This window comes from Tamandua tetradactyla, chromosome X (genome assembly GCF_023851605.1).
Source record: "Tamandua tetradactyla isolate mTamTet1 chromosome X, mTamTet1.pri, whole genome shotgun sequence".
In the NCBI taxonomy this organism is placed as follows: domain Eukaryota; kingdom Metazoa; phylum Chordata; class Mammalia; order Pilosa; family Myrmecophagidae; genus Tamandua; species Tamandua tetradactyla.
This window is the reverse complement of record NC_135353.1, coordinates 120,082,680-120,099,835: the sequence shown is the minus strand read 5'-3', so window position 1 is coordinate 120,099,835 and position 17,156 is coordinate 120,082,680. Positions and strand designations below refer to the sequence as shown.

At 36.4% G+C, this 17,156-nt stretch overlaps 1 protein-coding gene across 1 annotated transcript in view; it reads left to right on the top strand.

The window, feature by feature from the left end:
* Positions 1-17,156, top strand: part of CCNB3 (cyclin B3) — a 49,383-nt gene that overhangs the window by 23,007 nt on the left and 9,220 nt on the right. The window contains exons 5-7 of the mRNA XM_077145341.1: positions 1,597-4,093; positions 5,095-5,190; positions 6,413-6,505. Of these exons, the coding sequence (XP_077001456.1) occupies positions 1,597-4,093; positions 5,095-5,190; positions 6,413-6,505 (2,686 nt within the window). The remainder of the gene's footprint in view (positions 1-1,596; positions 4,094-5,094; positions 5,191-6,412; positions 6,506-17,156) is intronic.

The following is a 17,156-nucleotide window of genomic DNA, read 5'->3' as shown; positions in this document are numbered from 1 at the left end:
GACTCTCTTTACTAGTCCTAGCTTGAGTGTTTATATTGTGGTTTTTGTCAAATGCTTTTTCTGGATCTTTTGAGATAATCATATGGTGTATTACATTAGTTGATTTTTAGATGTTAAACCAGCCATGTATTTCAGAGATAAATCTCATTTGATCATGGTATATAATCCTTTTGTTTGTTGCTAGATTCACTTTGCTAGTATTTTGTTGAGAATTTTTGAATCATAAGAGATATTAGTCTGTAGTTCTGTTTTCTTGTGATGTCTTTGTTTTTGGCATCAGAGTCATACTAGCCTCATAGAATGAGCTGGGGACTGTTCTGTTTGGGGGAGAATGTACAAAGAATTGTTATTAAATCTTCTTTAAATGTTTGGTAGAGCTCACTAGTGAAGTCATATGGGCTTTTCTTTGTTGAAAATTTTTGATCATTAATTCAATCTCTTGTTACAGTTTTGTTCAGATTTTCTATTTCTTCTTGAGTCAGCTTCAGTACTTGTATCTTCCTAGCAGTTTGTCCATTTCATATAAGTTATCTGATTTATTGGCAGACAGTTATTCAAATTATTGCTTTATTTTATCTGTTTTATAAAGTTTTATTTTAGTGTTTTTAAATATTTCTTTGAATATTCATAATATGACAGGCCTTTTATGATCTGCATTTTATAGATGAAAAAATAGAGGTACAGAGTTAACTTGCCCAAGGACACCCAGCCAGTAAATGAATGAGTCAGGATTTTAATCTGGACAGTCTAGGTCCAGAATTCATGATCTTTGTCACAAGTGGATTATCTGAAGATCACATCTAAAAGTTCTCATCAGGAAAGACCTGGAACTTATTTGGTCAGCTCAAGCCCTTTGAGGAAATTACTCTTATTTAGACGAGTGATTATACTTACCTTCAATCCACTCTCCTTTCTTATTCTGATTTCTAGGCTCCCAGTGATTTGTTCACACTAAGTCAGTCATTGTAGTTGGACATGAAATAATTCAAAACAAAGCTTTGCACTTAACACATTTGAACTAGTTTCTATTTTGGTCTTTTTATTAGCTCCATTGGGCAAGTGTCTCCTGAATAGCCCCTTGTTACTGTCAGAATGAAAGAAATGTGATTAGATACCACCAATGTTAATTGCCAGCTCACCTTTCTCTTGCAAATGCAAATCATAAGCCTTCAAACAATATGAGTTTACCCAGCATTTTGCCATATACCTGGTGCTGATAGACACAAAGGATAAATACAGCTAGTGATGAGACTGATATATGAGCAGATAACTGATACAGTGTGATAAGTATTATAACAAAAGCCTTTGTATATAAATTAAGGTAATAAAAATATATGAAAAAGTATGACATGGATTGCAGAGGAAAATTTTCAGAAAATTGTAGGGTCCTAGGCCATAAAAACTATAGAATGCTACTTACTTGATTCACCAGGGTACCCATTTACCCTCTAATCTATCTCAGGTTTGAAGCCCTTTCCCCTTCAATATTTTTAGTAAATGTAGCACAAATTACCTTATGTGTAGATTTCCATTGAGATGGTAGGTGAAGATTCTAGGAACTACAGTCTTCTTATCCAGGCATTGTTTCTTTTGCAGATGTAAACTGAAACCCTCACCAGTAGTAGCCTCTACCACCTTGGTACCAAGCATTATGGAGAAACTACTCATTCCGGAGATAGCTACAATATCCAAAACACCTACAACTGAGGAGGCATCTATTTTCAAAAAGCCATTACCTTTAAAAGAAGAGCCCACTACTGAGGAGATAACTCTCTCCAAAAGGCCATTATCTTTAAAGAAATACACAAATCAGGAAGAGGTATTTCTTTTGAAGCAGCCACTGTCCTTGCAGGAGGAGACTGACAGTGATGATGAGTTTATTATGGATCCAATGACTTGTAGGAAGAAGCATAAAACTGAGGAGACAACTCCTACCAAGAAACCATTGTCTTTAAAGATGTATAATAATCAGGAAAAGATGTCACCCCTAAAGAAGCCACTAGTATTTCAGAAGATCACCTTTATAGAGAAGTCACTCGCTAAGGCACCATTGTCCTTTAAAATGATGCCTACCACTGAGGAAGAGTCTCTCTTCCAAGACACATCTGCATTGCAAGAGAAACATACAACTGAGAGGGAGGTGGCCCTCTTCAAGAAGCCCTGGGCATTGCAGGAAAATAAGGATAATGAAGGTGACTTTGTTATGGAACCAGTTTCTTTTAGGAAGAAGCGTACTACCAAGGAGGCAACCCCCACCAAGAAGCTGTTATCCTTAAAGAAGTGCACCACTCAGGTACAGATGACCCACCTGAAGAAGCCACTAATATTACAGAAAACCATTTCTGAAGAGAAGTCACTCTTTAGAGAGCCACTGTCCTTTAAAGAGAAGCCTACCACTGAAGAGAATTCCCTTTTCCAAGAGTCATCTGTATTACAAGAGAAGCAGATCACTCCTGAGGAGATGTCAATTTTGAAGAATCCCTTGGCCTTGCAAAAGAGTCCTACTGGTGAGGAATCATTTATAAAGGAGCCTTTGGCTTGTAAGAAGAAGTGTGCCATTGAGGAGTCAACACTCACTATGAAGCTGCTATTTTTAAAGAAGAAGCACACTACTCAGAAGAAGATGCGCTGCTTGAAGAAGCCACTAATACTGCGGAAGCCCATCACTGAAAAGAAATCGCTCATTAAGGATCCATTGTCCTTTATAAAGAAGCCTGCCTCTGAGGAGAAATCCATCCTCCAGGAACCATCTGCATTACAAGAGAAGCAGACCAAACAGGGGGCCTTGCCACTGGCCTTACAAGAGAAAATCACCTCCCAAGAGGCATTCCTATTTCAGGAGTCATTGGCCTTGAAGGAGAGGTATGCCATGGTGGAGGAATTCCTCTTCCAGGAACTATTTTCATTGAAGAAAGCTACCAACAAGGAAGACTCCTTCTTCAACAAACCATTGGATGTTCCTGAGAGTATTGACACCAAAGAAAAAACCTTCTTGAAGAAGCTGTTGACCTTGAAGGAGAAAATTACCATTGAGAAGGAGTCCCCTTTTAAGAAGGTTTTGGCTCTGAAGAAAGAGACTCCTGTTGAGGAGTTAACAATTGTAGAGAGGCAATTATCTTTAAAGAAGCAGTCCACTACTTCTAACTTGTTACTCTTGAAGAAGCAATTGGCTATGCAAGAGAATAACACCAATGAAGAGGAGTCCCTTTTTAAGCAGTGCTTAGCCTTGCAGGAGAAGCCCAGCATTGAGGAGAAAGCTCTCTTCAAGGTGCCCTTGGACTTGCAGGAGAATCTCAGTATTGAGAAGGGAGTCATACTCACGGATCCTTTGGCCTTGCTGAAGAAGTCCAACATTGAGAAGGAGGCCATCCTGAAAGAGTCCTTGACCTTGCAGAAGAAATCTGCCATTGAGAAGGAGACTCTCCTCAAGGAGCCTACCACTGATACAGATGCTCACTTCAAAGAGCCCTTGGCCTTGCAGGAAAATCCCAATATCAAGAAGGAGGCCCTCCTGAAAGATCTGTTTGCATTTCAGAAGCCCAGCATTGAGAAGAATGCCCTCTTCAAGGAGTCTTTGGACTTGCAGGAGAATCCTATCTTTGATAAAGAGGACTTCCTCAAGGATCTGTTGGCTTTGCCAGAGAAGCCTGGTATTCAGAATGCATCCCTCTTCAAGGAGCCATTGGCCTTTCAGGAGAAGCCCAGCATTGAGAAGATCTTCTTCATGGGGCCCTTGACTTTGCAGGAAAAGGAAAAGCCCTCCTTGAAATGGAATGAGGCATTCCATTTCAAGGAGGCATTAGCCTTGAATAAAAAGCCCACTACTGTAGAAGAGTTGCATTTCCAGGAGCCACTGGTCTTACAAGAGAATCCCACCACCAAGGAAGACATCTTTCTTAAAACATTCTTGATCTTCCCAATTGAGACCATCCCAAATGTATCCAGCACTGCCACAGAGTTCAGAACAGATAAGTCTGGCAATGCTTGGACCATGTCCAATATGGGCAAGTCCAGTACCACCAGCAAGTCCAGTGCATGTGAATTCAGTTCCAATGAATCTTTTTCACCTCAGAGCATGAGAACACAGGAAGAGGTATTCTTCTCTATTTTTTCTTGCTGTAAATTAGGTAAAGTGTTCGTTTTTGTTCTGTAGGTAGCTGTTAACAAAGAGATTTTTTTTGCCTTTCTAAATACTTAATCTGTATATAGTTAATTATGAGATGCCCTTCAGCTCAGCAAGAGGATGATATTTCTTGGGTTTACTTCTGATTTTAACTAATGGTAGATGTCACAGAATCATCTCTTCCCACCTTTTGGAACCTGTGGTTACCTAGAACCTGGAATACATTTACCAGGCTCTTTGGCATTTTTCTCTTAAATCAAGTTGGCCTTGACTTTTTAACTGGCATAGTGCCAGGCCCAAGCAATTAGAAAGTATTTACTCCAGGAACACTCACAGGGTCAGGAATATTGTACTAGATACTTGGGCTTTGTAGTAGCAGTTAGACAATTTCATTCCTGAGATTGCCTTTCTTATCAATTGCAGTCTGCATGATAGTGGGCATCAGCCAAAGATGGGAACAGTTCAAAGGAACATCTCCCAAGTAAAGTGGTCTTTAAGTTATTAACTGGGAGAGCCAAGGGATGAGATTTGGCAAGCAGGAGAAATATCCCTCTCTTGTAGGTAAAACAACCTGGGAAAACTTAGAGAAGGTAGGTAAAGTCTGCCAAGAAAATGAATTGGGCCACATCATAACCTTGAGACTTAACAAAGGACCTAAGGAGACAAGTGATATAAATTGAAACAGTAAAATTAAGAATATCTGTCTTGGAAAGTCTTAAGTTTAACTGTTTAAAAGATGCCTGGTTTTTAGTGAAGAGAAGGTTTTTACAATGAGGGCTAGGCATTCCTTGGTCACAGAACAATCTGAGAATTGCAGGGCCAATGGGTGCTGTTTTATGGCCTAGGATACATGAGACTTGAGGAACCTTAGCAGAAGAGAACAGTGGGGAGAATGGAGTCATCCTTGATGTTCACAAAATTCCTTGAAATCTTTTTCCTTCTAATATGTCTTTTTTTGTGATTCTGAGCAGATTACCTCACTGGAGGATATTGACAAGGACCACAGTGATCCATTTCTCAACTCAGTGTATGCCAAGGATATCTTCAGTTACATGAAGGACAGAGAGGTGTGTAGGTAGCTGAAAGGTCAATGATTTCTACATCTCATTTCCTTAATCCTCCATCTACTTCAGCATGCAAGTTGAAAGGGGACATGATGATGATGATGAAAATAACTATGATAATAACAGATAAAATCTGGTAGCTTGCTATGAATTGGACATTGTGTTAAGGGAATTATAGACATTAGCTATTTTAATTCTTCAGTAACTTCATATTGGTAGGTGTTATTATTATTTTCTCCCTTTTACAGAGAGGGGAAACTGCCCAGGGCAGATAGCTAGCATGTGACAAAGCTGGGATTTGTACTAAACTCTGGTTACCTTGAAGACCATAAGATTGCATCTCTAATTGCTGACAAGGCAATCTCAGACAAAAATGGTCAAATAGTATCTTTCTGAGTGATGCACTCAAAGATCTTTATCCATCTGTATGCAAATTTCTGGTATTGTTGTAAAATCACACCCTTTGCCCTGGCTCTCCAACCTGGTTAAGTTTTCTTTCTCCTTTGAAATCTGTCAATCTATTTTACTGCTAATATTAATTAATTCCAAATTTTCTTCTGTCTCTCTCAACGGAACAGATAGGACCAAGTTTATCTGCCCATCAGAATTTTAGCAAGCCAGGTAAAAGAAGGGAAGGTGTATATCTCTTCTCCCTAGAGAGGTAGCAGTTAATTTCTTGTCCAACTCTGAAGTTCATGTTCTTTCTAGCATGCCTTGAAGGAAGTAAGAGACAACTTTGCTATTCTAAAAGTGTGGACCTTGGCTCAGCAGTATCAGTTTCACTTGGGATCTTGTTAGAAATGCAGAAACCTAGCCTACCCCAGAACGTCTAAATCATAATCTACATTTTTATAAGACCCCCAAATGGTACATTTACATGTTAAAATTTGTGAAGCATTGTTTTACCAAGCGTTGTGCTTTGCCTTAGATTACATTACATAGAAGGGGCAGAACATTTTTGTCATTTGTATATACACATAGATGTGTTCCTGCCCATATCCCCCCTGGACTCCTCAATTTGCACCCTGTCACTTGAATACCAGCATACTTGACTCCATTTCCCAAGGATAACTGGAACATTCCTGGTAAATGATACTTTGATCTTGCCCCTATCTGTTACCACCTGAAAATAATTAGAACCATGAAGGAGTTAATTATATTAAGTTATAATTTTTGAACTCCGAAAAGAGTTTATTCATTAACATTCCTTTCTCATTGCTTCCAGGAAAAGTTCATGCTTAAAAAATACATGGACAGGCAGATCGAGATCAGCAGTGACATGAGGGCCATTGTTGTGGACTGGTTGGTAGAGGTACAGGTAAGCCTGACAACTGCTGCTTTAAGGAGTTGGCATCCTCTTTTTCGTTTAATCATTCAGCACCTTCACATGCCGAGCACAGTAAAAATGTCCTGGTTATACAGAGCTGAATAAGTCATCATTCCTGCCCTTGAGGCGCTTATAATCTAGGGCGCAAGATAAGACATGCAGGCAAATAAGTATTATACAAAGTAGAATATACTAAGTACTATAGGAATGTTAGAAATAAAATATTGAGAGAACCCAGTTGAAGGCAAGATCATTTCTAGAAAAGGCAATGATGGTACAGGGTTTTAATAATTCTCAGCCTTGTAAAAGTCTATCCAGTGTTTTGGACATGGATCAGTGATGTAGCTTTTTAAATTTTGTGTAGGATGGGTGAATAGGAAGGACAGTGTGGTACCAGGCATAGCAGGTAGCTGTTTGTCCAGGGTTGGATGTTGAGGGAATACTAAGGAAGAAGAGGCCACACTTAGTGAGTACATAATAGGGAGTCAGTAAATATTTCTTGAATGAATTGAATGTGATGAATTGCTATGGAGTTTTCAAGAAATATTAAGGCATTGTTTTTGTTCAGCAGAGTCTTATTTTTTAACTAAGAAGAAAAAGTAGTATTTATAGTTTTTTGTTTTGTTTTTATTTTTTATTTTTTGGGTGCATGGTCCGGAAATCGAACCCAGGTGTCCCGCATTCTAACCACTGAACTACCTGTGTACCCCTAGTATATATAGTTTTGTATCCTTTGTTAAGTACAAGATGAGTGGTTCAGTCTGACTGGGGTGACAGACCACGAAAATGTGCTAGACATAGTATATTTGGACATCAGCAGAGGATGAAAATATCTCTCATTGTATGGAAATGATGAAGAATAGTAAACTAGATAAGAGTAGAATTTGGATTCTTAAGTAAGATTTTCCATGAGGGAGAACTAATGAATGTCGGCACTGCAAGGTGTTGAAAATGGGATGGTATATGGGAAAAAATACAATCAGTACAAACTAGGGCTTATAGTTAACAGTAACATTGTAATATGCTTCCATTGAATATAATAAAAGGAGTGTGCCAAAACTAAATGTCAATAAGCAGGGGATATGGGGGCAGGGCATGGGATTCTTTGCTGAAGAAAAGGAAATGTCCTCATATAGTTTGTGGTGGTGAAGGCATGGCTCTGTGATTATACAGGGAACCATTGATTTTTTTCTTAGGTTGGATTGTATTATGTGTGAATAAAACTATTTAAAAATGAAAAAACAAAACAAAATCTTAAATAAGAGCCCAAAGATTCTTGATCATTACCAAGCTGAAAAGAAATTTCTAGTGCATTCCCATTGACTTTGTTCTGATCAGTATTTTTATTAGTCATGTAGATGAGAACAGAGAAATCTACTCATCAAATATGGGGGTTTCATGAAACTGTAAGTAGGGACAGGAAATAAATGGATAGCAGAGATAAAATATTTCTACCTCCTAGAATGATGAATAGAATCTTAAAAAAAGCCTTTGTTGTTTTTATTGCATGAAAATACACATTTATTATAGCAAAGTAAAAAAATTATAATCACTCACCTGCTACGTAGGAGACCTGGGTTCAATTTCTGGCCCATGTACTCCACCCCCCACCCCCCCAAAAAAAAACAAACAAGCAAACAGACAAAAACCCAAACAAAAAAATTCAACAAATGGTGCTGCAATAACAGGGTACTCACATGGAAAAGGAATGAAATGTGACCCCTGCCATAAGCATGCAAAAAAAATTGTAATCACCCATGATCCCATATCCTACAATCACTATTAACATTCATGTGTGTGTATCTACTCCTCCACCCCCAATCACAGCTTTAAAACAGTAGGTCTCTATGAGGGGTGTACCTCAAAATCACTGGATGCCCAGGTCCCATTCTGAATTTACCAAATCAGAATTGTGAAGATATGACTCAGACACACATAAAGTGATGCTAATGTACATTCCATGTCAATCACAGTTCTAGAAAAGATCATATATGTATTTTATAACTTTAATTTTTATATTTTAAAACAATGCCAGAAAATAGACCTCTTTGTTATATAGTTCTATGAATTTTTTTGTCATTTATTTTGAAATAATTTACAAGAAGTTGCAAAAATTGGTAGTGGTCTCATGTATCTAAGCTTCAGCCAGTTTCCTCCAACGGAAACATCTTGCATAACTACAGTGTAGTTATATATGTATAGTATATTGTCACTATCTGGAAATTGACTTTGGTAAAATACACAGACCTTATTTCAATTACACCTGTTTTACGTGCACTTATTTTGTGTGTGTGTATGTAGTCTATGCAATTTTATCGTGTGTAGATTTGTGTAATCACCACTGCAGTTAAGGTATAGAATTGTTCCATCCACAAAAATTACTTGTACTACCCTTTTATAGTCACAACTACTTCCCTCCCTATACTTTTCCATCTCTGGCAACTACTAGTTGTTCTCTATCTCTATGATTTTGTCATTTCAAGAACATTATATAAATGGAGTCACACAGTATATACCTTATGAGATTGACTTTTTTTACTCACCATAATTCCCTTGAGAGCCATCCAAGTTGTTGTATGTATCAATTGTTCATTCCTTTTCATTGCTGAGTTAATACTCCATGGTATGGATATCCCACAGATTATTTAACCATTCACCCATTGAAGGACATCTGGGTTTCCAGTATTTGGTTGTTAAGAATAAAACTGCTATGAACATATACGTACAGATTTTTGTGTAATCTGTGTAGTTTTCATTTCTCTGGTAAATGCTGAAGGGTACAACAGTTCTATGAGTTTAAAACATGTATAGATTCGTGTTAACTGCCAACATAATCAAGAAACAAAACAGGGCGGGCCGCGGTGGCTCAGCGGGCAAGAATGCTTGCCTGCCGTGCCGGAGGACCCCGGTTCGATTCCCGGCCCCAGCCCATGTAAAAAACAAACAAACAAACAAAATATAATAAAACAAGAAAATGTTTCCCTTTCTTCCTCCCTTCCTTCCTTCTCTGTCTTTCCTTCCTTTCAAAAAAAAAAAAAAAGAAACAAAACAGTTCCATTACTCCCACAAAACTCCTTCGTACTATCTCTCTGTAGTCATGTCCTCTCCCCACTCTTAACTTCTGAAAACTGCTTTGTCTTTTCAAGAATATCGTACAAATGGAATCATAGTATATAGCCTTTTGAAACTGGCTTCTTTCACTCAGCATAATGCCCTTGAGATTCATCCATGTATTTAATGTATCAATAGTTCATTCCCTTTTTATTGCTGAGTAGTATTCCATTGTTTGGATATATCATAGCTTGTTTATCCATTCTGTGGAAGGACAATTGGGTTATTTTCAGTGAAAAGACCTGTTATAAACATTCATAATCCAGTTTTGGTTTCATTTATTTTCTCTATTGTTTTTCTGCTTATAATTTTATCGATTTCTCCTCTAATTCTTATAATTTCCTTTTTTTCATGCTTTGAGTTTAATTTGTTCTTCTTTTTATAGGTTTTTAACAGTATTCAGATTAACCCAGAAATTATATTTTCCTTGAAAAACTTACCAATGAACCCATTGATGCATGGTGCTCTTTGCATGTCATTCTTTGATAACTTTTTCTAATACATCATCTTATTGGTCTACTTAGAAAACCTTACTCTTCTTGAGTCAGTTTTGTAATCTATATTTTCCTAAAATATAACCCATACATGGGTATTTCCACAGTTATTATACTTGATTGTACATAATATTCTCTTATAATCCTTTGTAATTATTTCTTTTCTCATTCATAATATTGTGTGTAATGTATTATCTTGTTCCCATATGCTTACATGCATGTATATACTCTCTCTCAATTTTCTTCATAAGAATTTTTTTCAAACTTCTTGTCTTTTTAAATAACCATCTAATGGATAAGTGTTTAACTTTTTCTGATTTTTAAAATTCATTGACATCTGCTTTAATCTTTGCTCTTATTATTTTACTAAAGTTTTTTTTTGCATAGCTTCTTGAGTTGAATGTCTAACCCAATTACAGCTTTGACTACAACCAGTTAGTTTTGAAAGATAATATTGTAGCTATCTTAATTTTATCTCAATAGCTATCTCATTTTATCTCAATTTAGCTATCTCATTTTATCTAAAAAAATCACAATTTTTTAATTACCAAATTATTACATTTATAATATATATGAGTGTGTGTATGTATGTATGCTTTTTTGTGTATATATATTTGTGTGTGTATATAAAATCAACCACAATTTTCCTTTATTATTATTCCTCAAGGATAACAACTATAAAATTTTAGAATATATCCTTCTAGATTTTTTTGGAAGGTTTTAAAAATATTTGTGTTTTTAAGCTTTTAACTGTGCAATGTAGAAAACTGAAAAGCACGAGAAGCAAAGAACACAAAAGTCATCCAGAATCACAAGCAGTTTATAGTTTGACATATCCTTCTAGGTCCTTTATGTGCATACATTTTTATATAGTTGAGGTTATATAGAAAGTATCATGCTTTTTCATGAATATTCATGAATACTTGGGACAATTCAAAGTCCCAAAGCCATGAGTATTATGATAAACAAGAATACATGACACCAAGTGTGTCATCTTTTTTATTGAATTTTTGACTGCCCTTTTTTAAAAGTCACAAATTATATGAGTAATACATAAATATATAGATTCCATTCATATATGTGCATATAAAATGTTTTTAATAAGGTGGGTTTTAATAATTTTTTGTTGTATTGATAGGCCATGCTGTATTCATTGCTCTGCAACTTGCTGTTTTCTCTTGAGAATAAATCTTAGAAGTCTTTCCATATAAATATAGATCTTTTTCACTCTTATAAACTGCTGCATAATATTCTATTTTGTGGGTGCAACCATTATGTAATCAGCCCCTTTGATGACCCTGCTCTGCTAATTTCACCTCCAATAGGATGATGTATTTTATATCCATTTATGTCATGTCTTATTCTGAGTTGAAATAATTTAGCTTTTAGATCCAGATTATTAGTGTTTCATACATTATCTTTCCTATGAAGAATTAGGTTTGACATTTTTACTCTTTTTTTTTTTTTTGTATGCTATATGGCAGGGTCACATTTCATTTGTTTTTCCATGTGAGTATCCCGTTATTGCAGCAACATTTGTTGAATTTTTTTTTGTTTGTTTTTTTTGTTTTGGGGGAAGTGCATGGACTAGGAATCGAACCCAGGTCTCCTGCATAAATTCTACCACTGAATTAATTAAGTTTTATTGCCATGCACAATAATTATTTCGGTATGAACTCTTTGTTTTGCTGGCTTCATTTTTATTACAACTTATTATATATTATGTGTAGCAAGTTGAATTATGTATCCAGATTTAGACATGTTCTTAATCATAATCCACATCCCTGTGGGGTGAGCCCATTGTAAATAGGACCTTTTGAAGATGTTATTTTTACTAAAGGTGTGGTCATCTGAAGCAGGTTGGGCCTTAAGCTGATTATTGGAGGCCTTATAAAAAGAAGAAACCCAAAGCCAAAGTTAGAGAAGGCCACAGTGGAAAGCAGGAGGCCAGTGGGAACCTGGAAAGGAACATGGAAAGGAAAGAACAGGACATTGCCATGTGACATGACACAAGATACGAGCCAAGGAACTCCAAAGATTGTGACATACCAGTACTAGATGTTACTGACCCTAGGAGGAACCAAGGCCATCTAGCCTCTGAAACTGTAAGACAATAAATTCCCATTGTTTAAGCTAACCAATTGCATGGTATTTATCTTAGCAACCTGGCAAACTAAGACACAATCTGTGCTTCCCCATATTTAAGTTCATTTATTTTTATTTACTTCTCAATCAGTTGAAATACTTTTAAATAAATTAGTTGAAACACTCTTAAGTAAATGTATGCTTTGGTGATATACATTTGAATCCTTCAGTGTTTTAGAATTTTGTTGCTTTTATCCATTGCTTAAATATTTAATGATTTCTGGGTCACAGTCTTCTCCCTCAAAATGTCATTGACATTCTTTCATCATCTTCTGGCATTCTAGTATTATGGAGGAAGTGTTTAAGGCTAATCTGAGTCTTGTTTCTCTCTTTTTAAATAACTTGATTTTATGCTTGGATGTTCATAGGATTTTTCCCTTTATTCTTTTTCTTTACCTTGAATTTTTAAAAATATTTTTATTAAAAAAAACAAACAATACACTTAGAACCACCAAAAATGGATGTATTAGCTTAACCATAGGTATATTTAAATAAAGTATCCAAATAAAACCTGTGTTTCACAATAAGTTTCGTAAACTAATTTAAAATTAGGGTGACAAGGAAAAAAGTCTACAAATTCAAACAGCAGAGTTTCTGAAATCCTAAATATTAAAACCTAACTTAAATACCATTTGATCAGCTGTCAAAACTGTGAATGTTCTCAAAATATCAAGTAGAAAGTCATTACAAATATCTACAATGCTATAGCAATGGCCTATGTTACTAAACATTTTCCTGGTTTCAGGAAAATATGAAGATACAAATGTTTTTACAATTAACATATGAAAAATTTGACCACCTACAATAGATTTCTTAGTTAGCTTATCCATAGGCATATTTAAATAAAATCTAAATAATCATTGTAAAGCCTGTTTGAACAATATGTTTCACAAACCAATTTAAAAGTAAAGCAAGGTAGACTTCCCATAGGTATACCTAAGAGTTACTTCTGGAGGACCTTTTTTTGTTGCTCAGATGTGGCCTCACTCTCTCTGAACCCAACTCTGTAAATGAAATCATTGCCCTCCCCCCTACTTGGGACATGACATCCAGGGGTGAATGTCTCCCTGGTGATGTGGGAGATGACTCCCAGAGATGAGTCTGGCCCTGGCACCATGGGATCAACAATGCCATCCTGACCTAAAGGGGGAAGAGAAGTATAACAAATAAGGTATCAGTGGCTGAAAGAGTTCAAATAGAGTTGAGAGGGTACTCTGGAGGTCACTCTTATGCAAGTTTCAGTTAGACGTTGCTACCTATCATAACTTACCAAACCCCAACCAAAACCATTCCAGCCAATCCTAAAGAACACCTAGGGCAATATATAAGAATCTACAAAGGTTCCATGAACTAAGATAACTATCCAGAAACCTACAACCTCCAGATGGGTCCCCAGACTAGATAAGTCCTGAAACCTAGAGGGCCCAGCTTCTCCAGAATATCAACTAGTTCTATCTCCCTACCCCATATTATTTGACAGCCCCTTCCAACATGAAAAAGTTAGAATGGGCATAGCCCAAATACCCCTAAAGAGTGAGAGAAAGATCAAAGGTGATGGTGGAATTATATAGAGAAGATAGGGCTTATCAAATGAATATGATTGCTGAATCATTATGTTGATATTTCTTTTAGTCTCCAGTATCTTAGAGCAGCTAGAAGTAAAAACCTAAAATTATGGAATTGTAACCTGTACCAAACTCTGAAATCTGTTCTACAATTAATTGTTGCTCTGAGCATTGAAATTTATTGCTTTTTGCATATATGCTATTTGTCACAAAAAAGAAAAAAACTCAGTTGTGATGATAAAAAATACTTACTTCTTCTAGCCTCCAACGTTGTGGAGTAGCTAGAAGGAAAAATCTAAGACGATGGTATGGTAGCCCATGACAGACTCTGGGATCTGTTCTGTGACTACTTGTTGAAGACTGCTTTGAAAACTATTGCTTTTTTCTCTCTTTGCTTTGTATATATGTTATATTATACAATAAAGAAGTTAAAAAAAATCCAGTTGCAATGAAATAGAAGACTGATATAAAAAAAAGTAAAGCAAGGAAGGAAAAAAATCTATAGATATAAATATCAGAGTGTCTTAGATTCTAAATATTAAATATTATCTTTTTTTGTTTGTTTGGTTTTTGCATGGGTAGGCACCGGGAATCGAACTCGGGTCTCTGGCATGGCAGGCGATAACTCTGCCTGCTGAGCCACCATGGCCTGCCCTAAATACTATCTTAAATACTGTTTGATTAACTATCAAACCTGTGTATGTTTTCAAAATATGTTTGCCTTGAAATTTAAAAAAAATATACTAAGTATGTCTAGATGTGACCCTGTTTTCCTTGGTTTTGTGTAGTATATTGTGAGTCCTTCCAATCTGAAAATTCAAGTGTTTCTCGGCTCAGAAATTTTCACGTATTATTTCTTTATTTCTGTTTGGCCTTCTCTCTTCTGCCCTTTTGATTATATGTGTATATTTGTGTTTGTGTGTGAAAATATACGTACCTCCAGAATCTATTCTGTATGTCTCTCAAATTTGCGTTCATTGTATTCAACTCTCTTACCTCAGTTTTGGGAAGAGTTCCTAAGGTGACCATTGGAATGATTGATTTGGTTTTTGGCAGTATCTAATCTACTCGCAACATCTGTTAAAATTTTTAATTAAGTACTTGCTTTTTCACCAGGAACTAGTTTTTCTGGATTCCAGAAATGTTCTCTTTTCTTAGATTCAGTATCCTCTCAGATCTGGTTGAGGATATACTTTAAAAAATTATTCTAATTCTTTGGAGTGAAAAGATTTCATAGGTAGATATTTGCTCCAATTCCTTAGAATGTTTAACCTTAAAAATTACTTATTCTTTTTCACTTATATTGTTGATTTTCTCTGTTTATTCATTTTACATTAAAGTCTATTTTGTCTGACATTAGTATGGCTACCTCAGCTTTTTTGCTGTTGTTACTGCTTGTGTGGAATATTTTTTTCCATCCTTTAACTTTCAACATCTTTGTGTCTAAAATTAGTCTCTTGTAAACAACATGTAGATGAATCATATTTTTTTTATCCATTCTGCCAATCTGTGTCTTTTGATTGGGAGGTTTAATGCATTAGCATTTGAATGTTATTGCTGTAAATTACTTTCTTTAATTATTTTATCCTTTAGCTTTAATTTTTCAGATCTATTTTGTTCTCTCTTTTTATCCTTTAGTCACTAATACTCTTCAGTTCTATACCCTCCTCCAAGCCTCTCTCTCCTGTCTTTTCTTTTCTGTTGGCAGAACTCCCCTTAGTAGTTTTTGTAGGGCTGGTCTCTTACTAATGAACTCTCCCAACTTCTGTTTATCTTTGAATATTTTAAACTCTCCCTCGGTTTTGAAAGAAAGCTTTGCTGGACAGAGAATTCTTGGCTGGCAACTTTTTTTTTTCAGTATCTTAAATGTCTCAACTCCATGGTGTCTGAGGAGAGATCAGCACTTAGTCTTATTTGGCTTCCTTTGTGTGTGGTGAATTGCTCTTCTCTTGCTTTCAGAATTTTCTCCTTTTCTTTGGCATTTGGCAGCATTTGGTGGTCTTATTAGTATGTGTCTTGGAGTGGTTCTGTTCAGATTTATTCTGTTTGGAGTGCCTTAGGCTTCTTGGATCTGCATAGTTATGTCTTCTATAAGGGTTGGGAAATTTTCAGCCATTATTTCCTCTAATATTCTTCCTGGCCTCTTTCCCTTCTCTTCTCCTTCTGGAATGCCTATGATTCATGTGTTCGTGTAATTTGTGTTATCAGTAATTTCCCTGAGAACCTGCTCAACTTTTTCCATTTTTTTCCTTCATTCTTTTGTCTCTTCAAATTTGGTTGCTCTGTTTTCTAGCTCGCTAATCCTTTCTTCTGTCTCTTCAAATATGCTGTTGCATGTCTCCAGTACATTTTTAGTTTCATCTACCATGTCTTTCATTTCCATAAGATCTGTTATTTTTCTATGTATTCTTTCAAATTCTTCTTTATGCTCTCCTAGTGTCTTTTTAATATCCTTTATCTTTTTATTCACATTTTCCTTTATCTCCTCAAATTGATTTAGGAGATTTATTTGAATATCTTATTAGTTCTAATTCTGTGTCTTCTCTGACTTTTTAATTTGTTCTCTTTGGGCCATATCTTTGTGTTTTAGTGTGTCTTGTAATTTTTTGCTGATATCTCATCATCTGATTATCTTGATGGTTCTATTCTGAAGGTCAGTTTCTCTCTCTTGTCTAGGACTTAGTTGTTGCTTGGGTTTGTCTTAGGGTACTGCTTTGATAGTTGGATTCTCAGTATTTCCCAGTCAAAACAGTGCTGGGTACCCATGCAGAGGTTGTCGACCAGCTCTTATGGGCCTGGGATAGGATCTTTAGAGTCTGTAAAAAAAAAACTGCTTTTTACCCCCCTGTACTTCCTGGCTTGCCCAACAGGTAGTGATCTTCGGAGCCCAGTAGTGTTTGACCAGGCTGGTCTGAAACTGCAGGGATCCCACTTTCTCACTTCACTGGCCAGTATTTGGCTCAGTTTTGAGTTGTGTCCCTCTCTGAACTTGGGAAAGAGGGCTTCCACAGCTGTCTGCGAGGCAAGGATTAGGCCACCTGCTGCTCTGTCCCTTAAGGATAGCTGTGGCTAGAATTATAGTCTCTGCCCATGTTTTCTCAGTCTCTTTGTTCTACACTGACCTGGGCATTGAAATATCCTCCCTGGTCTCCTGGGTCTCCAAAAGTTAATTCAAACAGTTTTTGCCCAGCTACTGCTGCTTTTGGGAAAGAAATAGGTTCTGCTGATCCCTCCCTAATCATCTGTTTTGGAAGCTTTTCCTTGGGGCCCTTGGGAAGATACTTCTCAGTGTCTTGTGTTCTGCCCTAGGTGTGGACTTGGGTCTCT